This window comes from Polypterus senegalus, chromosome 13 (assembly GCF_016835505.1).
Source record: "Polypterus senegalus isolate Bchr_013 chromosome 13, ASM1683550v1, whole genome shotgun sequence".
In the NCBI taxonomy this organism is placed as follows: Eukaryota; Metazoa; Chordata; class Cladistia; order Polypteriformes; family Polypteridae; genus Polypterus; species Polypterus senegalus.
In genome coordinates this window covers 91722562-91748130 of record NC_053166.1, presented here as the reverse complement: position 1 = coordinate 91748130, position 25569 = coordinate 91722562, and the positions used below count along the sequence as shown (strand labels likewise).

Below are 25569 nucleotides of genomic sequence, written 5' to 3'. Positions count from 1 at the left end.
TCTGGCATGCCCAGAAGAGGGTCTGCATGAATGTTGTCGGTCTACATCCAAGTCTTTAGTATATCTGAGCAACCTTCTAAAGCATGACATGTGCAGTGTTAACACATGGTGGCTTTGAGCTCACATTAATTCAAATTGCGGACAATTCCTTTTTTGGGCGGTGGTGTGGCGCAGATTTTTTTTTAAACCAAGTACAGTGGTACGTTAGTATACGTCCTTAATCCGTTCCAGATCCTTTGACTTATAACAAACAGAATGTATACCAAATTATTTTTTTCCATAAGAAATAAAGGGAAAATGATTAATCCATTCCCATGAAAAAAAATCCTATTGTTATTGGCATATTATACATTGATGGGGTTGTATAAAATAATTTAAACACTGCTTAATACTAAAATGCATAAATACAACAACAACAACATTTATTTATATAGCACATTTTCATACAAAAAGTAGCTCAAAGTGCTTTACATAATGAAGAATAGAAAAATAAAAGACACAGTAAGAAAATAAAATAAGTCAACATTAATTAACATAGAATAAGAGTAAGGCCCAATGGCCAGGGTGGACAGAAAAAACAAACAAACAAAAAAAACTCCAGACGGCTGAAGAAAAAAATAAAATCTTTAGGGATTCCAGACCATTAGACTGCCCAGTCCCCCAAAAGCAATTAGATTAAATAAATGAAAATTTAACCTCAATTTACTTGTTAATAACGTCTTTGTTTTTCACAATCGTAGATACCGTCGTTCTCGGCATACGATATGCAGCAGCCTTGTCCTGGATATGCATGCCACCTTATGCTTTTCAACAATCAATTCAAATTTTATGAAAAAACACAAAATCACGTGAAAATTCACAGAGAGTTATAGCGCAGGGTTGTTCACTGAATGCTAGCAACTGGCATACTGACAGTAGTGGGCAGTTGTGACTTTGTCTCGAGAGAGGTAAACAAGGGTAGTGTAGTGTTCCCTAGATTGAAGTAGCGACACACTCAGAATAACTTTTTGAATGCTGTTTATTTTGAACCATGTTTAACCAACACTCCATACAGCGTGCCTTCTAAACCACACTCCTCCCTCCGGCAGTCATACGTCTCAAAAGACGCAGACCATAGCAATCGACACCCGAACATAAAGCAATGGACAAAAGCATCATTGAACAATCATATACAACAGGTAGCATACGGGTTGTTCACTGAATGCTAGCAACTGCCGTACTGACGCTCGTGTGCAGTTGTGGCTTTGTCTCGAGAAAGAAATAAACAAGGGTAGCACGCGAGTCGTATTCCAAACAAAGGTCGTATACCAAGCAAAATGTTTCATGTCCAAACAGGGCGTGTACAAAGTTGGACTTAATCAAAGTGGACGTATACCAAGGTATCACTGTATTAAAAACGCATTACATATCTTTGAAGCAGCATCAGCACACATGCATACACAAACAGGCTGCATTCTGAAAGAAAAATAAATAACCAACATCAAAGAGGAATTCCATAGGTAGGGCAATCGAATTTAAACAAATGTGGCACTTCTGAGCAATAATAACTTACAATTGGCTTGCTGGTGGAACAAGCTTCCCACATTTATCCCTTCTACGCTGTCCCTCGTCCTTTAAAGAAATGCTTCTAAGGACTACCTATACCTGATATGCTTATTTATCCAATTTTAATTCAGAGGTTTTTGATATCCTTAATATTGCAAAAATGGAATACAATACTTTCTTGAGGGCATATAACATTTCAAGTAAAGTAATATTGCCGGGGTAGATTTTGCACAAAAATTTACCACACAAAGTTTATATGTATTTCACTGATTAACTATTTTACACATTCATTCTTTCAGTGATGATATTCCATACAATCTAGTTTTCCTTGGCAGCTGCTGCTCCTCTTATATCGGATGTGCTAGTCTTCTTGCAGTGCCACCATCACGTCATGCTCTGCTGACATGAATGAAGGTTGTCTCCTCTGTTTTTCAAACTTGTAGTCCTTGGTTGATCAACTGTTCACTGACTTGTAAGAGCTTTCAAAATTTACTGGGTACAAATTGTAGCTGCGTTTTCCCAAAATTAAAAGTTCAGCAGCTTCAACTGAAAAAATGGGATTCAACAAAAGCCTGACACGCAGAAATGATTCCACAAACAAAATATCTTCGTTTTTAAAAGTTTAGCTAAGTTTCAAAGTAAAATAGTTCACACACACAAAAAAAAAAATTAAAATAGCAAAAAAGGAAAAATTAATGTTAAGAAAAGTTCAATTCTAAGCTTAATCTTGTTACATCTCAAATCATTATTATTTCCTGAACATTTCTGAACCATTTCAAAACAATCAGAAAACTGTATGCTTATCCCATTTCTAAGTTTAAAATGAGTCTTTTAAGTTCCTGTGTACTGGGACCTGTTCTAAACAACAACTGAGCTTATTATCACACTGTTTCTCAGTTACAGTAAGAAGGTTCTATCTCTTGCTAACTTATAGGGGGAAAAGATTACACCATACGTTATGACTATGAAAGAAATTTATATTCTATCCAAATTAAGCAAACATTAATATGAGTTTAACTCAAAACTTTAACTTTCTAAGATTGGCTCTTATACAAATGTTAATCCGGAGCAACCCATCTGTTATTGAATGAGCCGATTGAAATCTGATTTTCTGGAGCCAGGTAATCCACTGGTACAAAACCACTCTAAAGCAAGCAGGGATTTGTTCGGAGATCCAAGATTATCTAACCTCTCTTTCTGTAACAAACCCCAGATGATATTGTCTGTGTTGTGTAGCTATGCCTTATCTGGTCAAATAAAGTCCACCACAGATTACTGTTCACATTCCCTTTTAACTTTTTTGCCCGTTTCAAATTACAGTTACACTCAACAGGCAAAAAGTAAACAGAATAGCCAATATCAGCAACAAGTTACATTTTCTCTGCATCTATAGTGCAACTGCTAAAAATCTCAAATAATTATTTAATTTCTACTTGTTAAAGCACTAACAAATACAAGGCAACAGCAAACACTTTTGGGAAAACTGGACAAAGAGAATTTTAACTTGCCTAAAAAGCAAACAGAAACCTCCAAAATCAGAGTACATGTGTGAGAGAGAGATAGAGATCAAGCGCTAGGGCTGCTAATAGAAAACATTTACATTGAAATTTCTGGATTGCTCGAACATTAAATTTGCTAGCTACACACAAAAAAAATAAGTATCAAGATGATGTAGATGTAATTTGAACATAGTCAGTATTCCATTTCGTAAAGTAACTATTTTTGTTAACATTTTTAAAAATGTACCATGAGCTGAATCCAGACTTCTTGTTTTTGTATTCTGAATATGTAATGCTGTTACTTGTATTCCAGTTCAACGCAGCCCTGATAGTGCCATGAGGCACAGTCTGGCAAATGGAGTGGTTGTGTATCTTTTTGAATCTGCGGTTTCACAGAGAGCTTTTATAGCTCATGCATTGTGAGTGAAGGGCGTTGTCTTGATGCTGAATGGGGATGGTCGAAAGTTGTCCAAGCTGCTTTTCCTAAATTCCCTTCCACAAATTCTGAAGCAAATTAGTGCAATTTGATCAAGTTTTGTGGGAATTTCAAGGCTTATAATCAATATGGACTATTTTCTGAATATCAAAATGTTATTTACATGATCTTGCTGACATTTGCTTCAACTTGAAACTTCTTTGATGTTGAAGAATAATTATGCTTCCACTGTTTTGGTTATTGTTTAGACTCTGGGTCGTAGTAATCTATCTAAGTTTCATCTCTCTGTTACAAACTCATAAGCTCAAGATCCTTCTGAGAATATTGAATGTGGTGATGCTTCATTTTGGAAGTCAAATTTTGGGCGCCCAAATTGTACAAACTTTGCTTATGTTCAGTGTTAACTATGTATCTATACATTATCTGCTATCCATGTACCTTAACTCTTTGATTAATTATTATGTTTTGCTCCACGGTGGCAGTATTTTTTTTTTTCCTGTCATGGGTGGCAAAGGCTGTTGTGTATCTACTAGAGACATCCTTCCAAGACAGAATTCTACAGGCCATCTTTTACTTGTGGCATTTGGAGGAGACTGGTGCTGGTACATGTTGACTAGGTGCAAATTAATCTCTTATGGCATTGTTTTCTAATGAGAGAAGATAAGCCAATGACACAAGTTGTGATGCTCACTACAATTTCTTCATGTTGTTTCTGTAGTCCTGGACATTCTCCAGTTAAAGGTCCATTCTTCTAATGTCCTCCTTCAATACCTGTACCTGTACTATTCTTAGCTTCTATATTGCCTCATTCATTCATCATCTTTGGCACTGAACATTTGCACCAATCCTTCTGTTCTTACATTTTTGCATCTTCTGTACATTGTTATCTTTTATCACCGCAGTGAACTTCCCTCATGTCTGCCTCCTCATTCTCTTCTAAATTTGTTACATGTTTGCATGATATTCTGTCTTCATTGCGGCCAATTATGTCATATAGTTCCTCTTAAAAGAGCCATGAGCTTTTCTCCAGAAAAGTTACAGAGACTACATTAGAAGAAGAATTAAGTACAGGTTTCAGAACTTTGTCCATACACATCCCATCCTTGTTACCACCACTATGACTTCAGGTCCTTCACTCAAACAGCATAATTGTAATACCCTCTCAGATACATTTTAAGGTCAGGTTTCAGCCAACACATTACTTATCATATATCTTTCATAAGTTTACTTCCAATAGAACTTTCAGATGAATGGCAGCCATGTTAGACTTACCTGTTTCTGAATGAGAATGAAGAGAATAAATGCAAGAATATATTTTTGTTTCACTGTCTGTACTGATTTCTTGGTTTCTTTATTTTTGGAAAAAGAAAATAGTATGGAATTACTTTTATTTATGTAAACTTGGAAACAAAAAGATTAATGGGTATCCTTATGTTCAGTCATAGCTTTTGTGCTTTGAGTGTGTAAACATGGCTAAAAAAATAACACTAAAATAGGTGATAATAACTTTGTTCTTAGCAAACCAAATGAGCCTCATGGACAGAAAAATCGCCTCTCGTCTGTCAAATGATGTCAATTATATGCTTATTAATGGATTACACTGCTAATAAGCCATGTTAGTCAAATTTTTGAGTTCCAAGTGGCACATTCTTTCAGCATGCAAACAGGGACCCAAAAATTCCCCAAACTGGTCAGCAGTACAGGAGTTGGATGTAGTTGTTGAATGTGTCTCTACGTATTATGTACCTACAAGTATGGCTAATCAGTCTGCTGAATGGCTTCATCCTCAGTTGATCAAATGTGTATTTCTGCCGTTTATTTTCCTATTATACAGGTAACTTTGGCAATTTTTGTTCCAAGCCACCAGGCCAGATTTTAAACATGTAATGATGAATGCGTTGTTTTGACACCGACAGATTTGTTGATAAAGAATTTGTTCCCCTTGAACAGGCTATTAACCAGTTACATTACATGAACTGCTGAGGTGTCTATGTGAAATCATCACAGGAAAAATAAATGTCCATTGCATTGGCACACCCAGAACTGCATTTTGCACCATGACAGCTCCCCTGCATATACAGTATTGTCAGTCAAAGAATTTCTCACTAAAGCAATGTGGCTGTAGTGCTTTGCATGGTCTCGCTACATGTGACTAAACCCCAACCCGCAAATTAAAATTGGGGCTGAAGTGAAGATTTGTTACCATATTAGAAGTACAGGGATAAAGCTTCCGGGGCCTTTAGACATGAAAACAAAAGATCAGTGCAGGAAATGTTGACAGGACTGGGAGAAGAGCTAGGACCAAAAGAAGTGCACCTTAAGGAGAGTATTTTGAAGGAGACTGAAATGGAGTTGCTGTAAGTTTTATAATAAAGGGTTTATTTTTGTTTTTATTTCTGTTTGGTATCCCCCACATATATTGTGCAGTACTGCTTCTGAAAAGAATAATTTACTTAATTGATAATTTTTTCAGTAGTGTTAATGTGCTAAAACTGTTACTGGCAATTTTTATGATCCTCATGCTGCATAATTTGTAAGTAATTCTTCATAGGATATTTCAAGAAATATCCTTGATAAGTTTAGAAAAGGGCAGGAACTACATTAACGTTTCTGAGCTGTAGTACTTTAAATAGCCTGTCAACAAGGGCATAAACAAAAAATGACATCCCTTGATACATATTAATAAATACAGGTAGCTCCAACTGTTTTTCCCTCCATGCAATGGCAGCAGTTATTAACCGCACACCACTGCTCTGAAGCAGTATTATGTCCTTGTGTTTATGCACTAATTAGCAAAAATTTGCAATTAAGTATCCTTGCATGTACTCGTGTTATTATTTTTTTTGTTAATGTGTTTTTATAGTGCAACAATAGTAGGGCATATTGACGTTAATGTTTAAAGACCCAAAGGTCTTAGTTTGAGTTTAGTTTATGGCACTTCTATGCAGCCTTCATTGTCTGGTTTCCAGCTGAAGTGTATTGGAACAATGGGGTTAAAAAGTTAATAAATTAGTGTAAAATTAGTTTGATAGAAAAACTGAAAATGTTATGTGAAATGTAATTAAGTACTATTTCATAAAATTTATTTTATCAAAGGCAATATTTTCTTTGTAAATGATTTATTACATTTATTTTTATGCATTTGTTTATATAAGGTTGTCTCTTCTGTCAATTGAAAGCATGTAATCTGCATGTGTGTGTGTTTGTTTTTGTTTTTTAAAAGCACCAATGTCAGTTTTTTTTTCTTTTCAGTTCCTTCTTCATTACCTCATCTCCTTGAAGAACCTGATGAACCGCCATGCGTGGGCTCGCACTCCTATTACTGTGACAGCATGGGCACTACTGAGAGACAGTTACCATGGCACCCTATGTCTGCGATATCCTCCCCAGCATATTGCTGTGGCTGTCCTATACCTGGCATTGCAGACTTACGGAGTTGATGTCCTAGGAGGCACCGAATCAGGGAAGCAATGGTGGCAGGTAATAGATTTACTTCTGCCATTGAGTGGAAATGGGTGATGTTTATTTCATTTTAGAAAATCAACTTTGCAATGCTGTCTAAGTTATTAGTAAGTGTGAGTGTTTTTTGAATTCTGCATTTCCCCTTGACTAAATTTATTTAGCCTGGAGTGGAAGTGACCTAGTTTTACTTATTATTGCTGAAAGTATGGGGTTTCCATTGGCTGACACAAGAAAAGAACACAGTGTCTCCTTATGATATATTCCATGAAATTTAAGATTAGCAAAAACATTTCATTAACTATATAAGGGTTCAGAAGAGAAGCACAGTTTGCTTTCTCGTATTGTTCAGTTCCAAATTATGTAGAAGAGTTGAATTATTCAGCTTGTGTGACAGTACAATTTCCTTCTCAAATGATAACTCTAAATTGACTGAACAGGTTTTTTCTAAAAATTGGTATGGTGTTGCTAACTAAATGTTACCTAAAATGTGCAACACACAGCAGGTTTTATCCTTACACTTGAAACTAATGATTAGTTACATATGTCACTGAGTATGCTTGTTAGCTCAGCTCAGTTTGCTGTAGTCTAAATGAAGCTGAATTATCTTAACTCCGTGTATAGTACAGATGATTTTTACTTGCTTGCTTACCCAGCCAACAAAAAGGATTCCACAGTCATTAGTTATTTAAAGTTCTGCTTCTCAGTGCATATCTGTAAAGTCCAGTACCTCACATTTTAAGTAATTTTGTAATCATCAGGTAGTAGTTTAAAATAAAAGACTTTGGTTTTAGGTAGATGGTGCATATAATGATATAGTAATATTTTTTCTGGTTTCATATAGATTTATGGTGAATTACAACTCAAAGATTTTTTATTAAGCAAAGTTTTATTTTAGTTAAGACTATTATTCAGTAATTTTAGAATTAAGCTGAAATTTAAGCCAGTGGGGGGGAAGTTAATTGTGTCTAAAAATGAATAAGTGCTGGTTACTGTGTGTGATGCTTAATGCATTCACCTCTTATTTTTTCCTAGGTTTTCAGTGAAGACATAACAAAGCCTACTATTGATAATATCATCTCAGAACTTACACAGCTGTATGACATGGACAGTAAATGTACTTGAATATAAAACTACACCGTGGATTTAAAGCTGAAACCTTACTTGGCTATGTAGGTGCCAAGGTACCTTAACCCAACACATTGCAATATATAACGGTAAAAGTGAAAGCTGCACCTCACACATTCTATGGAGATCAAACAGCCAAATGTCACGGGGGATTGAGAAGAAAGACTTTACTATAAAAACCAGTGCCAATTGTATGATTAATGTACTTCAGATCTCATTTACCTTAATGGTTATTGTATATTATTTTCTAATTGAATCTCTTCATCAATATTTTTGATTTGTAGACAGATGGTTTTTGATTCAGTTTAAATAAACTGAACAAAATTGTTTTGAATATGTTTGTTCTTTGCTCGCTTCTTGGTTGTATGGCTGTGATTACTTGAGTTACAAAGCAATGTATATTCTAACTGCAAAAAAACATTGATGATATGATTAACCTTTAAGTGAAGTAAATCACAAAAATAATAATATTTGGTGATATGCATGTTTGGCAAAAAGACAGTGCCCCAAACCACAAATTAATGTTTGCACATCTGTGTATAAGTAAATCTAGTCTAAATAATTTCAACTAAGAACTGAAATAAGTAGGTTGAATTTACATTTATGGTGTTCACAAAAATCCCTAAATTTGTCATTTCAGTTAATGTTATGTTTCATTGTTCTTCCAGGTGATGTGACACAAATAAGGATTTCACTCAGGAAGAAAGGAAAAAAGTGCCCTACTTTCTGGGTTCTAATCATAGAGAGACTGAGAAGGGGGAATTGAGGAACTCCCCAAGGCTCTATCTAGGACAATACACATTTTTGTTCTGTATAATTGCACACTCGCTTTCTGATGGTTGTGTGCCTGTGCAGGCTTTCCAAAGACCAATTACCATTAACCTGTTTAAACAGTTGTTTCTTCAGTCTCAGTTGGGGGATAATGCTGCAGTAGCCTTTGCATTTTGTTTTCTGCAGTCAGCTCTGTTATATTTATTCCTGTCCAGCTTAATACGATGGTGGAAAAAGTGCATAACATGATAAGCTGAAGAGGGCCAGTAATACCCAATTCTGGTGAATGGAAAGTAAACTTAAATACAAAGTTCAGCATGATACCTTTTTAGGTTTGATTAGGCATAGGTATACATTAAAAATTATTGTTGATAATTATGACATTTAAATGTACAACAATTGTTTATCCATATAGAAAATACATACTTTTAATATTTTGCTGTTATTGATGTCGTTTAAACACTTCCCGTGAAAGGAATTGAATTGTGATGACTTCTTTCAGTAATGTTTTTACAACCAGAAAAATCTGTAATAAGAGCTAACGTACAGTGACAGTTGATATTTATGCATAACAGGGGTCTTCAACACATCTCTCGCGAGCTACAGATAGCTTGCAACCCCTTTTCAAGTAGCTTGCCAAAGGGTTAATGAATCCTACATAAATATGAAAACTTGATTAGTCAAATTAGGGGTGGGTGATCTTTCCAAAAAATTAGATCACAATCCTTTTAACACAAAATCATGATCCACAATCTGAATTGCAATCTATCTTTTCATCGTGGCATAAACTTAAGAGAATATCCGGACTCAAACTCATCAAGACCTAAGTAACACTTTATTTTAAATATCAAACAAAGTTAAATTCAATTGTTCTCTCGTTTGCTAGCTAAGTGGAGTTAAGGAACACGCCCTATAGCTGGTGAGTGAGTGAGGAAGGCCCCTCCTCTTGGCCTGCTGCGTGTTTCTCAGATTCGTGCAAATAAATTAGTACCGCAAGCGAACTATAAGTAAATTTATAGAAAAAAACCCGATCTAAATTCATTAAGTAGTTCTCTTGTGAAAAACAGACAGACGGACATTGGATTTTATATATTATGTACAATGCAATACAGTTTATTTTTGTATAGCCCAAAATCACACAAGAAGTGCCACAATGGGCTTTAACAGGCCCTGCCTCTTGACAGCCCCCCGGCCTTAACTTTCTAAGAAGACAAGGAAAAAATGGAAGAAACCTTGGTAAAGGGAGTTCAAAAAGAGAGCCCTTTTCAGGTAGTTTGGATGTGCAGTGGGTGTCAAAATGAAGGGGCTCAATACAATTCAATACACAGATCAGAACAAATCATCAATACAGTATAAAAATGAAAATTGTACAAGTACGGAGCAGAATTTAACAGTAGATCATATCACATAATATGAATGGATTTGTTTAGAGTCATTGAGACCTCAGCCATCAAGCTGCCTCCCCCATTTGGCCATTCCACAGCTAAAACAGCGCTGGGCCAGCCAATCCTATGAAAGGACCCCCTCTACCCCACGATTCCTGCGATCCTCCATCAGGGATGACTTTACCTTAGGCAGGCAAAAACAACTTGGCAGGTGGGCCATGGCACCAAGTGCCACATTTGAGTACAAAGAAGAGAAACAGAATAGATGAGGGTAAGTAACAAATTATAACTCATGTTACTTATGTTTCAGTGCTAATGACTAACAACAGAGATGCAGTATGTACAGTTAATCAGCAGCTCTAGTCAGGATATGCTAAACTGAAGTAGTGAGTCTTCAGCCGGGATTTAAAAGCTGAGACCGAAGAAACATCTCTTATAGTAACAGGCAGACCATTCCACAGTTTAGGGGCCCTGTAACTAAAAGCTCGACCTCCCACTGTTATTTTATTAATCCTTGGAATCATAAGCAGTCCGGCATCTTGAGATCTTAATGTGCGCTTTGGTTTGTAATTCATGATAAGTTCAGACAAGTGAGCTGGACCTTGGCCATTTAATGCTTTATATGTTAAAAGGAGGATTTTGAAAGCTGCCCTTAACTTAACCGGGAGCCAGTATAAAGATTTAAGAATTGGAGTTATGTGTTCGTATTTTCTTGTTCTTGTAATTCTTGCAGCAGCATTTTGGATTAACTGGAGGCTGTATAAAGAAGAGTTTTAACATCCAGTAAACACCGCATTTCAATAGTCAATCCTACTAGAAATAAATGCATGAATTAATTTCTCAGAATCCTGTTTATTTAGAAAGCGCCTTAATTTCCCAACATATTTTTTAGATGAAAGAAAAATTATTTGGTCCTTTGTAATATAACTCCTATTACAGGTGCCGGTCATAAAATTAGAATATCATGACAAAGTTGATTTATTTCAGTAATTCCATTCAAAAAGTGAAACTTGTATATTAGATTCATTCATTACACACAGACTGATGTGTTTCAAATGTTTATTTCTTTTAATTTTGATGATTATAACTGACAACGAATGAAAGTCCCAAATTCAGTATCTCGGAAAACTAGAATATCAATTAAGACCAATGCAAAAAAAAGGATTTTTAGAAATGTTGGCCAACTGACAGGTATGAACATGAAAAGTATGAGCATGTATAGCACTCAATATTTAGTTGGGGCTCCTTTGGCCTGGATTACTGCAGCAATGCGGCGTGGCATGGAGTCGATCAGTCTGTGGCACTGCTCAGGTGTTATGAGAGCCCATGTTGCTCTAATAGTGGCCTTCAGCTCTTCTGAATTGTTGGGTCTGGCGTATTGCATCTTCCTCTTCACATAACCCCATAGAAAAGGGGTTAAGGTCAGGCGTGTTTGCTGGCCAATCAAGAACAGGGATACCATGGTCCTTAAACCAGGTACTGGTAGTTTTGGCACTTTGTGCAGGTGCCAGGTCCTGTTGGAAAATGAAATCTGCATCTCCATAAAGCTCGTCAGCAGCAGGAAGCATGAAGTGCTCTAAAACTTCCTGGTAGACGGCTGCGTTGACCTTTGACCTCAGAAAGCACAATAGACCAACACCAGCAGATGAAATGGCACCCCAAACCATCACTGACTGTGGAAACTTTACACTGGACCTCAAGCAACGTGGATGCTGGGACCTTGATTTCCAAAGGAAATGCAAAATTTACTTTCATTAGAGAACATAACTTTGGACCACTCAGCAGCAGTCCAGTCCTTTTTGTCTTTAGCCCTGGTGAGACACTTCTGACGCTGTCTCTTGTTCAAGACTGGCTTGACACAAGGAATGCGACAGCTGAAACACATGTCTTGCATACGTCTGTGTGTGGTGGTTCTTGAAGCGCTGACTCCAGCTGCAGTCCACTCTTTGTGAATCTCCCCCACAGTTTTGAATGGGTTTTGTTTCACAATCCTCCCCGGGTGCAGTTATCCCTATTGCTTTTACACTTTTTTCTACCACATCTTGTCCTTCCTTTCGCCTCTCTATTAATGTGCTTGGACACAGAACTCTGTGAACAGCCAGCCTCTTTAGCAATGACCTTCTGTGTCTTGCCCTCCTTGTGCAAGGTGTCAATGGTCATCTTTTGGACAACTGTCAAGTCCGCAGTCTTACCCATGATTGTGTAGCCTACAGAACTAGACTGAGAGACCATTTAAAGGCTTTTGCAGGAGTTTTGAGTTAATTAGCTGATTAGAGTGTGGTACCAGGTGTCTTCAATATTGAACCTTTTCGCAATATTCCAATTTTCCAAGATACTGAATTTGGGACTTTCGTTAGTTGTCAGTTATAATCATCAAAATTAAAAGAAATAAACATTTGAAATACATCAGACTGTGTGTAATGAATGAATCATAATGAATGAATACAAATTTCACTTTTTGAATGGAATTACTGAAATAAATCAACTTTGTCATATTCTAATTTTATGACCAGCACCTGTATATATTAGTAAACCTTCAAAATGTGCAGCTAAAGTCTCAACAGCATTCTCAGCATTTCTGGAGCTTAGTAGAGCCAGATAATTGTAAGAATATTCACCAAGCAGCTCTGAAAATGTCTGCTTTGTTTGGGTCTACATACTTCTGTAAGTCTGCCTTTTCTGACATGAATGTCGTGAAATCAAAGTTCAGAAGAAGACTGACAGATGAACATTTAAATGACTCCATAAGAGTGAACCTAAGTGGCTACACTCCACCATACACCTCTCTTGTTGACTCCATGCCCGTGCCAGTCATCTGACTAACTAAAAAACACATCACACATGCAACTGGACATCTGAATACTCTTGTGAAGTGAAACAGTGACATGTAACAAAATGACAAATGAATAAGTAATATCTGTGTATTTGGAATTCATTGTTTTGTTTTGACAGCATTCATGTTTTAATTCAATAGTGTGAGATACACTAGAAAATGCATACAGACATACAAAATGCACTTGCAGGTGAACTAAATATTTGTTATGATGTTTTAATGCAAAATGTGAGCTGTGGACACCAACATTTTGTAAATGTTCAGGCAAAACCATTTTTTTTTCAGTTTGTTTGGGTTGAAATAAGCTATGAGAATAAATGTTAGAAAGCATGAGTAGATCTTTGCCATTTTCATTTTATTAAAGTAGCCCACAGGAGAAAAAAGGTTGAAGACCCCTGAAGTATAAATACTGGTTTGTGTTTGTGTTTTTATGTAGATAGAGAGATATAGTTGTCCTGAAAGAAACTACTTTCTGGGCTGAAGTATTGTCTTTAGGAAATGGAAATTATAGCAAAATTTTCATAGAATCCCTGTCATCCATACAACTTGTTTTTAAACCTTCATGCTTTGATCTCTGTCTATTTTAACCCCAAAATCTCTACAGGTTTCCTTCCAAAACTCTATCTGTACATTTTATTTGAAAACTTTAATATTAACAAATGTACTTTCCTCACTTGTGTGTCTTAAATGATGTCGTCACATATGACGTGGACAAATTTGTTGGTACCCCACAACAAAAAAGAACAACCCACAGTTGTCTCTGAAATAACTTGAAACTGACAAAAGGAATTGACACCCATCACTGTTTATTCAATATTCAACAAAAAACAGACTTTTCTTTAGAGTGTTGATTTAACAGATCATCTATACTAATAAAAGGCAAAGCCTTCACTGACTGACTCGCTCACTCATCACTAATTCTCCAACTTCCCGTGTGGGTAGAAGGCTAAAATTTGGCAGGCTTATTCCTTACAGCTTACAAAAGTTAAGCAGGTTTCATTTAGAAATTCTACGCATAACGGTCGACAACGTCCGTCATGTTGAACTTTCTTATTTATGGCCCGATCTTCACGAAATTTGGTAGGTGGCTTCCCTGCGCTAACTAAAAACCAATGTACATACTTATTTCGGTGGTATGACGCCACTGTCGGCCGCCATATTGAACTTTCCAGCATCACTAATTCTCCAACTTGCCGTGTAGGTAGAAGGCTGAAATTTGGCAGGCTCATTCCTTACAGCTTACTTACAAAGGTTAAGCAGGTTTCATTTTGAAATTCTACACTTAGCGGTCATAATGGTCAACAACGTTCAGCATGTTGAGTTTTCTTATTTATGGCCCCATCTTCACGAAATTTGGTAGGCGGCTTCTCTGCGCTAACCGAAACCGATGTACATACTTATTTCAGTAGTATGATGCCACTGTCGGCCGCCATATTGAACTTTCTAACGGTCGGGCCCGGTTACTTATGGGCCCATCTTCAAGAAATTTGATACGCGGGTTCCCAACACTAACTGAATCCTACTTACATACATATATATACGTCAATAGCCTGCAGCTCGATCACCGTGTGAGGCGGCGTTGGGTCCCCCATCCCAACGCCTGTCTATATAAGGCCATCCATCGCTCCGGTCTCTACATTCCTTTCCTTGCTTTGCCACGGGATTCACGTCTCCCTGCTGATAACTGCAGCCTGTTTATTTAATCCACGGCATCTCCGCTGTTTTATTGTTAGTTTATTATGATTATAGTTGTTATGTAGGTATTTTAGACTTACTGTACATTGTTCAGGTACCCATTTCTTTTATCATTCCAACCATACCCCTATTAACATGTCTATCGAGGTTATCACCATCGATCAAAGAACTGTCACTGAGTGGTTTCCATGCCTGGAGATGGCACCTACCTTTTCCATTCTCTGTGCTGGATGTGAAGTTATTGATGAAACCAGTTGTTTCACCGGTTGCTTACAACGCTTGACAGATGCCGAATGTCACTTCAACACAGCAAGTCCTGCAGATACTGTCGTAATTGGAACAAACCATGAAACTCAAACCGATTATGACAGCGGCAATCCAAGCTGTGAGATCTGAAACAAGATTACTGTTCACATGGCCAACTGTAAGTTACATGCTTAAGAGTAAGCCCAGCGCACAGCTTGGTCATGTTACAACCGGAGGGCCGAACTAACAACATGGTATACAAAGAGATCCTTAACAAATAATTATTGGTATATTTTCCCTCAGTTTAGAAAGGTTTAATTTTCTTCTTAATAAAAATTTTAAGGCAGTACTTTGCTGCTGCGAAGCGTGGGTGTTTTGCTAGTTTCAAATAATAACACAAATGAAAACGCCTCAGACAAAAATAATGAGACCCTTAACCTATTTTTTTTTTTTTTTTGCACAGTCTTTAGAGGCAATCACTGCAAACAAGCAATTTCTGTAGCTCTTAATGAGACATCTTCACCCATCAAAATGTAGTTTGGCCCACTCTTCCTGAAACTGAAAGTAGTGTCAGGTTTGAAGGGTTTTCTTCTTCAGACTTCATGTTTCTGTTCTTTCCATAGATGTTCAATGGGATTCAAATCGGGGATCATCAATGACCACTTCAGAATAGGCTAGTGCTTTGTTCTTAGCCATTCTTGGGTGTTTTTAGCTGTGTGTTTTAGTCATTATCCTGTTGGAGAATCCATGACCTGTGTTTTTGGTTCTCCATTACGTATTAATGCATGATAGAAAAGAGGAGTGTTTTGACATACTGAAAGGGAACACGTGGAATGTAAAATAATGCATACAAACTTAAGACAATGCATCTGTTCATGCACTTGGTCAATCAGTGTGTGTGTTTGTGTGTATACACACACACACACACGTAAAATATATGTATAGAGCGTTTTCATACAAATGATGCAGCTCAAAGTGCTTTATAAGAAAAATATAAAAATATTAGGCGATACTAAGTAATAAAGAATAAAGTAAGGTCCGACGGCCAGGAGGACAGAAAAACCAAAACAAAAAACTCCCAGAGTGCTGGAGAAAAAAATCGACAGGGGTTTTGAGACCATGAGACCACCCAGCCCCCACTGGGCATTCTTCTGCCTAACATAAATGATCTAAACCAGTCCTCATGGTTAAAGTCAATTCTAAATGGCACAGGTAACCAATGTAGTCATATCAAAACTGGAGAGATGTGCTCAGGTTTTCTTTTCCTAGTTAAGATTCTGGCAGCTGCATTCTGCACTAGGAGTGCATTACAGTAATCTAGTCAACTAAAAACAAAAGCATGAACTTAGTTTTCAGCATCTTGCAAAGTTATAAGGGATCTAATTTTTGCTACATCTGATTAATATGTCTGTGTTGGGCTGGCGCCCTGCCCGGGGTTTGTTTCCTGCCTTGTGCCCTGTGTTGCCTGGAATTGGCTCCAGCACACCCCCTGACCCTATAGTTAGGATATAGCGGGTTGGATAATGGATGAATGATTAATATGTGATTTAAAATTTAAGTCAGAGTCAATAATTACCCCTAAATTATTTACCTCTGTCTTGACTTTTAAGCCTAATGGATCAAGTTTATTTCTAATATCCTCATTACTGTATATCCGTTTTTGCCAATCACTAAGATTTCCTTTTTTTCCTTATTCAGTTTGAGAAAATTACTACTCATCCACTCAAACACAAGTAAGAGATTGGGCCAGTGAACTAAGAGTCAGGTCATCAGGTGCTATTGATAAATACAGTTGTTTATCATCAGCATAGCTGTGGTAGCTCACATTATGCCTTGAAATATTCTGACCTAATGGAAGCATGTAGATCGAAAAGATCAGTGGGCCCAGGATAGATCCTTGTTGAACATCATATAGAATATCGTGTGTCTTCGAAGTATAATTACCATAACTAACAAAGAAATTTCTACCTGTTAATAAGACTCAAACAAATTTAAGACCTTGCTAGAGAGGCCCACCCACTAACTAAGGCGATAAGAATATTGTGATCAGTGGTATCAAATGCGGCGGTCAGATCTAGAAAATTGCACTCCTTTGCAAAGCCCCTCTGTGTATAAGTCACATTGAATTCACTGTAATTCCAAGTTGGTAAAAACAAAAACAAAGTACCACTGTGATATTCGAAGAATAGTTGAAATGTTAAGCACATAAACCCAGTAAATCACTAAGCACAGCAATACACAATACCTTGCCACTCCTAAGTGCATTCAAAATGAACTGCTGGGGACTGTGGGGCACCCACCATTTTTTTTTTGTTTAGGGCAGCGGGAAGTTCCTGGTGGTAATTGGCAGGTGGCCCTAACTCTTGGGGGACCAACCGCAAAACGAATGGAACGCAACACTGGCAGACTATGTACATAGTCAAAAATCAGAAACAAAGAAAAATACACATTATTAACAAAAATAACATTAAAATTAATGAATGGCATTAAACAAGACTTTTAATCCCAACCAATCTGTCAGTAAGCGGCAGTGACCCTGACTGTGATATTAAATGCTGTGTAATTTTTATTCCAGGCAATGTATTTTATGTTATTATCGACTCCTCTTCTGTCCTTTACATTTTAAATACAGTAAGCTCTCCACAAACTGAGCATAAAATATTCTGGTCAGATAAATGGATAGTAATGTATATATTAATGTGTGCTTGATATAGTACCATTCATTGCAAGCACCATCAGGATGCTTTTTATTCTTGCAGATTAGACGTAATGAATTAGTACCACAAAACATGTCCATTAATGTTTTAATAAATCGATCCCTGACTATGACTGCTTTAATGCCATTCCTCTGCCTGCTAGGCATGGCTTCATCCTTGTTTACAAGACTTCCTTCACTGCCAAACCTTTGATGCACACAATGCACTGCTTTTCTTTGGCTCATTCAAGCACATTGTGTGCAGTGTCAGAGGGAATTAGCTCACGCAGATGTCACCAAAGTCCCTTCTGCATGTGGCGTTACTTATAGACTTCTGCCTGGTGAGTGACAAGCAAGTGTCACTTTGTCTTACTGGCATTTCTTAATGCTGTTAAATTAAGGTAGTAGTGGTCCCTTAGTTCACCCAGATTCTTAAAGTCCTGTCAAATTGTATTGGTATATTGATGTTTGAAAATTATGAAAAAATATTTTAAAATATTCCATCCTTAAACCTGCTTAGTCAGATTTATAGTTGTACTGAGGTCCAAACCTGTCTCAACAAGATAGAATAAAAGGTAGTAACCAGTCCATCACAGTACCTACTCACACACACACACACACACACACATGTGCATAGCTCTGGCTTAGAATTTGCAAGCGAGTGACACACAGACGTCTTTGAGATGTGTCAGGATAGCCTGGAGTAGTAAATGAAAATCAAGAAGACAGTGAGAAGGTGCAAAGTAAATACAATGACTAAGAGAATGAAATGTTAACATATAAAAGTAATTTGTTTTTACGCTTTGCACATACTGTTAGTGAAATTTACTTGACCTTGGTAACTCCTGTCATTCACACAAATTTAAGGACTAAATGTTCATCATGTGCCATTCAATAAGCTGGTGTTCCATCTACAGTTGCTTTTTTATATTTCCCAATTTTTGGTATGATATACTTTGGCTCCCTTCCACCCCAAACAAAATGGGCGCAAAATGGGTGGATGGATGATGTTATTACAGACTAGACCCAGAGAAGTCACTGTGTATTCACACTGACTTTGAAGTAGCAAACTTAAGTCTTGTGTGTTCTTAATTTGATTAAAGTCAAACTGCAGTACATCTCAATAAGTCCTGATTGTTTAAATAACAATTATTCAATATTTTTCTAAGAATTTTCTTAACGTAGCTCTGGAGTTTTTAGTCTGCAAATCTAGGGCTTTTTGCTACATGGATACTACAAATGCAATTTCTTCACACTAAAATGCATGTGGTCAGTGCACTGGCAAAGTGTTCAGCACTGCTTCTTCGTGAATCGAGTAGCCTTTGGTGTTAATCCCACATTTGATTTTTATTGGTGTGTAGTTTTCACAATCTCCTTTTTGTGTGTTTTTTTTTCTTCTTTTTCTCCTAGGTACTGTTATGTATAGATCTGTATTCTTGTGTTTTTTTATGTTTTGCAATTTTTAAATGATCTTTTTTTTTTTTTACATTTTAATGGATTTTCTGTTGTCTGTTGTTTCCATTTATGTACTGCATCTTTGAATGTGAGGCTGCATCTTTGTGGGTGGAGCCACAAGAGGCGGGGTCATCTTGACATTACTCCCTCCGGATCCTCCCGCTAGCTTTAGCTGTGGCAGTGGGTCACGGTGAATAGTTGTTTGAAGAAATTCTAAGGATTATTCTCTCTTAATATTTTCTGGTTCTGAATTTTTGCTTCTATTGTTGAATATTGCTTGTGAATTGTTTATTGGGACTTTACAGGCAAATCCTTTTTGCTCTTTTGAGGGTTATTTTATATTTTTTACAATTAATATTTTTCTGTATAAATATTATTTGTGGGATCTATCTCTTAATGTCAGTTTTTATGGTTTTTCTTTCTTTTTTTTTTCCCTCGGACTTTCTGGTCTCTTCTTTTTTCTTTCTTTTTTTTTTTAATATCTACACTTTCCAAGCCAGCTGCCTATTTTGGGGTCTGCTATGCTGTAATCCAGCAAATAGTTTTCTAGGCCAGACAGGTCTGAAGTAAGCCTCATCTGGGCTGGCTAGGAAAAGTTCCTGCTCTGCTTTATGGTAATTATGGAGGCCTCAACTGTATACTGAGAGAAATGTAAAAGAGTTACAGACTGGATTGTATGACTTGGTCTGTTACCCAGTTTATATCAAATAATGCCAATGATACTCTGTATCAGCAACTGTGAAACTGAACGTCTTGTTTATCTCATGCTTAGCTTATCATTTTCCAAAGAGCATGAAGACCTGTTTTCATATTCTGGCCCAGTCAAATTCTGTGTAGTTTTCACACCTTTCCCCACATTCAGAAGACATAAGGTTAGTTTGATTGGTTTATTGAAGATTGGCCTGTATATGGAACCAGCCCAGGGTTGCTATCTTATGCAAATTCCTGCTGGAAGAGCCCCCAAGGACACCCCAATATAATATGCACATATATTTACGCACATAAATGGACTTTAGAAAAGGAGTAGAGAAAAAGTAAGTTTGAATTTACAAATTTCTTAATTAGACATTCTAAACTTAGCAACTCGTATATAATGGGTGTGTTTTGCAATTTTTTTAATGTGAGGCAAGTTAACGATAAGGAAGAGAAATATTTAAAAAGCACATAATGGCATAAGTCTATATGTAGCTCCCATAATAATGTAAGCTACATTTAAATACTGTATATACTTATTTTTAAAATACAGGTGGTGTGAAAAACTGTTTGCCCCCTTCCTGATTTCTTATTCTTTTGCATGTTTGTCACACAAAATGTTTCTGATCATCAAACACATTTAACCATTAGTCAAATATAACACAAGTAAACACAAAATGCAGTTTTTAAATGATGGTTTTATTATTTAAGGAGAAAAAAATCCAAACCTACATGGCCCTGTGTGAAAAAGTAATTGCCCCTTGTTAAAAATAACCTAACTGTGGTGTATCACACCCAAGTTCAATTTCCGTAGCCACCCCAGGCCTGATTACTGCCACACCTGTTACAATCAAGAAATCACTTAAATAGGAGCTGCCTGACACAGAGAAGTAGACCAAAAGCACCTCAAAAGCTAGACATCATGCCAAGATCCAAAGAAATTCAGGAACAAATGAGAACAGAAGTAATTGAGATCTATCAGTCTGGTAAAGGTTATAAAGCCATTTCTAAAGCTTTGGGACTCCAGTGAACCACAGTGAGAGCCATTATCCACAAATGGCAAAAACATGGAACAGTGGTGAACCCTCCCAGTGGCCAGCCGACCAAAATTACCCCAAGAGCGCAGAGATGACTCATCCGAGAGGTCACAAAAGACCCCAGGACAACATCTAAAGAACTGCAGACCTCACTTGCCTCAATTAAGGTCAGTGTTCACGACTCCACCATAAGAAAGAGACTGGGCAAAAACGGCCTGCATGGCAGATTTCCAAGACGCAAACCACTGTTAAGCAAAAAGAACATTAGGGCTCGTCTCAATTTTGCTAAGAAACATCTCAATGATTGCCAAGACTTTTGGGGAAAATACCTTGTGGACTGATGAGACAAAAGTTGAACTTTTGGAAGGCAAATGTCCGTTACATCTGGTGTAAAAGGAACACAGCATTTCAGAAAAAGAACATCATACCAACAGTAAAATATAGTGGTGGTAGTGTGATGGTCTGGGGTTGTTTTGCTGCTTCAGGACCTGGAAGGCTTGCTGTGATAGATGGAACCATGAATTCTACTGTCTACCAAAAAATCCTGAAGGAGAATGTCCGGCCATCTGTTCGTCAGCTCAAGCTGAAGCGATCTTGGGTGCTGCAACAGGACAATGACCCAAAACACACCAGCAAATCCACCTCTGAATGGCTGAAGAAAAACAAAATGAAGACTTTGGAGTGGCCTAGTCAAAGTCCTGACCTGAATCTAATTGAGATGCTATGGCATGACCTTAAAAAGGCGGTTCATGCTAGAAAACCCTCAAATAAAGCTCAATTACAACAATTCTGCAAAGATGAGTGGGCCAAAATTCCTCCAGAGCGCTGTAAAAGACTCATCGCAAGTTATTGCAAACGCTTGATTGCAGTTATTAGGTTCAGGGGGCAATTACTTTTTCACACAGGGCCATGTAGGTTTGGATTTTTTTTTCTCCCTAAATAATTAAAACCATCATTTAAAAACTGCATTTTGTGTTTACTTTTGTTATATTTGACTAATGGTTAAATGTGTTTGATGATCAGAAACATTTTGTGTGACAAACATGCAAAAGAATAAGAAATCAGGAAGGGGGCAAATAGTTTTTCACACCACTGTAAATACTTGAATATCGGGTTTAGATATTTTGATAGCCCAACTGCTGGTTTGTTTCTTTGATATTGGAAAATCTGAATGAAAATGAAAAAATAAAACAGATTAATTATTTTTCTTAGAACAGCATTACATTGTTGCAAACCCCTCAAGCTTTGTCCCGACACAGTATTCCCTAAATAATTTTTAAAAATCGTCCTCTTCTTCTTCTTCTTTCAGCTACTCCCGTTAGGGGTTGCCACAGCAGATCATCTTCTTCCATATCGTCCTGTCCTCTACATCTTGCTCTATTACACCCATCACCTGCATGTCCTCTCTCACCACATCCATAAACCTTCTCTTAGGCCTTCCTCTTTTCCTCTTGCCTGGCAGCTCCATCCTTAGCATCCTTTTCCCAATACACTCAATATCTCTCCTCTGCACATGTCCAAATCAACACCATGTCACCTCTGTAGTTTTGTCTCCAAACTGTCCGACCAGAGCTGACCCTCTAATGTACTCATTTCTAATCCTGTCCATCCTCATCACACCCAATGCAAATCTTAACATCTTTAACTCTGCCACCTCCAGCTCCGTCGCCTGCTTTCTGGTCCGTGCCACCGCCTCCAACCCATATAACATAGCTGGTCTCACTACTGTACTGTAGACCTTCCCTTTCTTAAAAATAAATGAGTTAAAAACATTTATTTGTAAATAATGCTACACATTAGTGGCCCAAGAGTGGGCTTTACCTTACTGTGCCTAGAAACAAAAGGGACATGAATTAGTAGGGGGATCTTCGCCATTGCAGTTTACCTTATTAACTGGTGTGTTTTCATTGGCGTTCTGCTGTGCCCAACTGCTTTATAAAACAGGACGGAGTAAACATGTGCTACAGTTACGGTGCTTATTGTCTGCTCAGCAGGATATGAAAATTCAGTGGATATGTATAAAGTATGTAGCATCCTGAATGCCCTTGCTTGGGGACCAGGGTGGAACAGAAAGCTTGGAGGGCAATTTGAGCCTGATGACCTGTGGAGCACCACCATCTGCTTAGACAACGGACCATCTCTGCATGGCCTTCTGCTTCATATGGAAATTTTGATGTCAGGTTAAATGTCTTACATAGTAAAGGAGCCCTTTCAGTACAAGGAAGACAAATTTTTTTCAATTGTGTATCTTCAGTCCATCATGTAGGTGTATCAACATATGATTTGTAGTTTTGTTTTGGCCATTGCTGCACATTAATAGCTGCACTACAACATCCTTTTGATTTAAAACAGGGTGACTGCAAAGCTTGCTCTTTTGCATCTCTTTTTTCCATTAACTCTCCATTGATCTAAATAATTGAAGCTAGAAATCAGTAATAATTTAGGCTTGTGGATCACTATCAAATTCTGCGCCAGTTGTAGGTTTCTTTGAAAATCCCAGAGGCCTTACTTTGGCACTACCATTTGTTCTCAGAGTAAAGGGACAGTTATGTAATTCTCTCAGCTGGTGAGATGCAGAGAAACAGAGTCAGAGAGAGAAGGGAGGGAGGTGGGGGATTGTGGGAGGAAGAAGGGCAGGTACAGAAACAAGACCAGGACTGCAGAGCAATTTAATAATATCCAAAGTACCACATCTGAGGTGGAGGATATGTGTTAGTCACTGTTAGGAAAATCAAAAAAATGACACTTGCACGAGGAAAACAAAAAAAAAAAAAAAAAAAATTGGGTCAATCTCAAAAAATTTAATTGATCGGCTTAGAACAAAAAAAAAAGCCTAGGTAACAGCATTTGACTCCTACCGAGCAGTCAAGTTCATTCTGAAAGCACGAAAGTTGAAGAGAATGACACGGTCTGTTTGGACAGAATTATCTCTTGCCCAGCTTAGACATGAAGTTATAGTTTCTTGCGTTAAAAACACAGATCAATACAGCTAGAGCAAGCTCAGGAAGACAATGCCAGACCTTGATATTCATACATGCTCAAACACAATTAGTCCAATTCAGGGTCATGGGATGCCAGACTTGTTTCAAGAAAATTATTATACAATTAGACCAATGTTGAAGCTGAATGCTAGTGATCTGGAAAGTGATACACCTGATAAAAGTGAATGGCAGCTTGCAATTTAAATCAGAACACATACTGTAAGAGCAAAGCATGGGAACACTTTGAACACTTGGACCTCGTAGTTAATAGGAATCATGCAGCTATTAAAGGGATGAATCTCCATAATGTGGTGCTGCTTTAAATAATAAGCTAACCTGCTACTGAAGCGTTGAGGGAACAGACACTGGGATGTATAATGGGATCAACAATTTATTACCATTAAAATAACGCTCTAGGATGATGATGGTAACTATAATGGTGCGTAAAAATGAGAGCTTTTTAGTTTTTGTAAATAAGGCCTATACGTAATATTTAGTTTGTGTGTTCTATTTTAGAGAAGGTGTAGCTTTATAGTGAAAAAACTGTGACTAAAGCTATAGGGTTTATAAAGGAAAACTGGCATTGCTTTTAATTGTGTGCATTTAACCGAGAGTTTAACAAAAAGGCATGCGGAAAATTAAATGCATGCACAGGACAAGAAGTGCTGACCAGCAGGCAGTTTAGCTCAATAGTGACATTATGCTGTCAGGGTCAGCCGGGTAGGGTGTGTGTTGAGGTACAGATGAGTGAGGATGACTACAGTATTCGAAGGGCTAATGAGAAAGGCAGGAGACTATGTGGGCTAAGTATGAGATAACTTTAGAAAAAGGATCTAATCAATCCATTATTCTTTTGAGCTAACAGCTAAAAATATATTTTAACATTGAATTCTGGGATGCAAGTAGACATCCTAATGCGGAGAACTCTGGAATAAACATGTAAGTGTGCAGCAAATGTTAGGTAAAAGTGTTCTTTCAGAATTGTTCATGTTTAAACCCAGAAAAAAAAAATCTAACCAGTGTGTATATGCCTGTGAAATTGCTTCCGGGGAGTTTGTTGTTTAACTTGTACCTCAAAATTTATCTTAAAGTAAATAGAGATTAACAGAAGACCAAGGCTAAGGTAAATGGTCAGTTGTCCTATTTTTGAGATTGTGGTAATCTGTCTGCCAGGCATTACCACTTTAAAAAAAAAAATTCAAGAGTAGTGTAAAAACAACTTGCACATAGAAAGGAAAAATGAGAAGTATAGTACCTGTTTAAATTGTTGAAGTGCAGTGGTGTGCTTTTGCAAGGATTTTAACTTAGATTTTGGCAGGTTTGCGCAATGCGACACTAGCAGTTGTCTACTTCAGGTCTGGTGGATACTGTGTGGGCCCCGTTAAAAGAAAAATGTCTCCACAGCCACCTACCATGGATGAAGTAAAAAGTGCGGAGCATTTAAATGAAACATGCATGCATCAGTTCTGACCAAGGGATCCCAAGAGAAAGTCCCGAGGTAAAAGTAACTTACTTTCATTAGAGGACATCGGCTTGTCTTAGTAAGTGTGTAGGGGTGTGCTCGTAGGCTGTAAGAGCTGTTCCCAAATATTAAAGACACTTCCTGCTTATAGGGGTTGGTCTTTGGGCTCAGCTGGGTGGAGAGTGTGGCAATATCCTTCAGTATGCCAAACAGTAGCTTGAACCTGATTTGTAAATATTTTCTTTGTGT

The 25569-nt window shown here is 37.4% G+C and overlaps 1 protein-coding gene across 2 annotated transcripts in view; it reads left to right on the top strand.

Moving 5' to 3' along the window:
• ccnq (cyclin Q) overlaps positions 1 to 8232 on the top strand; it is a 56389-nt gene extending 48157 nt beyond the window's left edge. For both annotated transcript variants that reach the window (XM_039774925.1, XM_039774924.1), the window contains 2 exons: positions 6733 to 6960; positions 7975 to 8232. In XM_039774925.1, the coding sequence (XP_039630859.1) occupies positions 6733 to 6960; positions 7975 to 8064 (318 nt within the window). In that variant the 3' untranslated portion in view covers positions 8065 to 8232. The remainder of the gene's footprint in view (positions 1 to 6732; positions 6961 to 7974) is intronic.
• The last annotated feature ends 17337 nt before the right edge of the window (positions 8233 to 25569 follow it).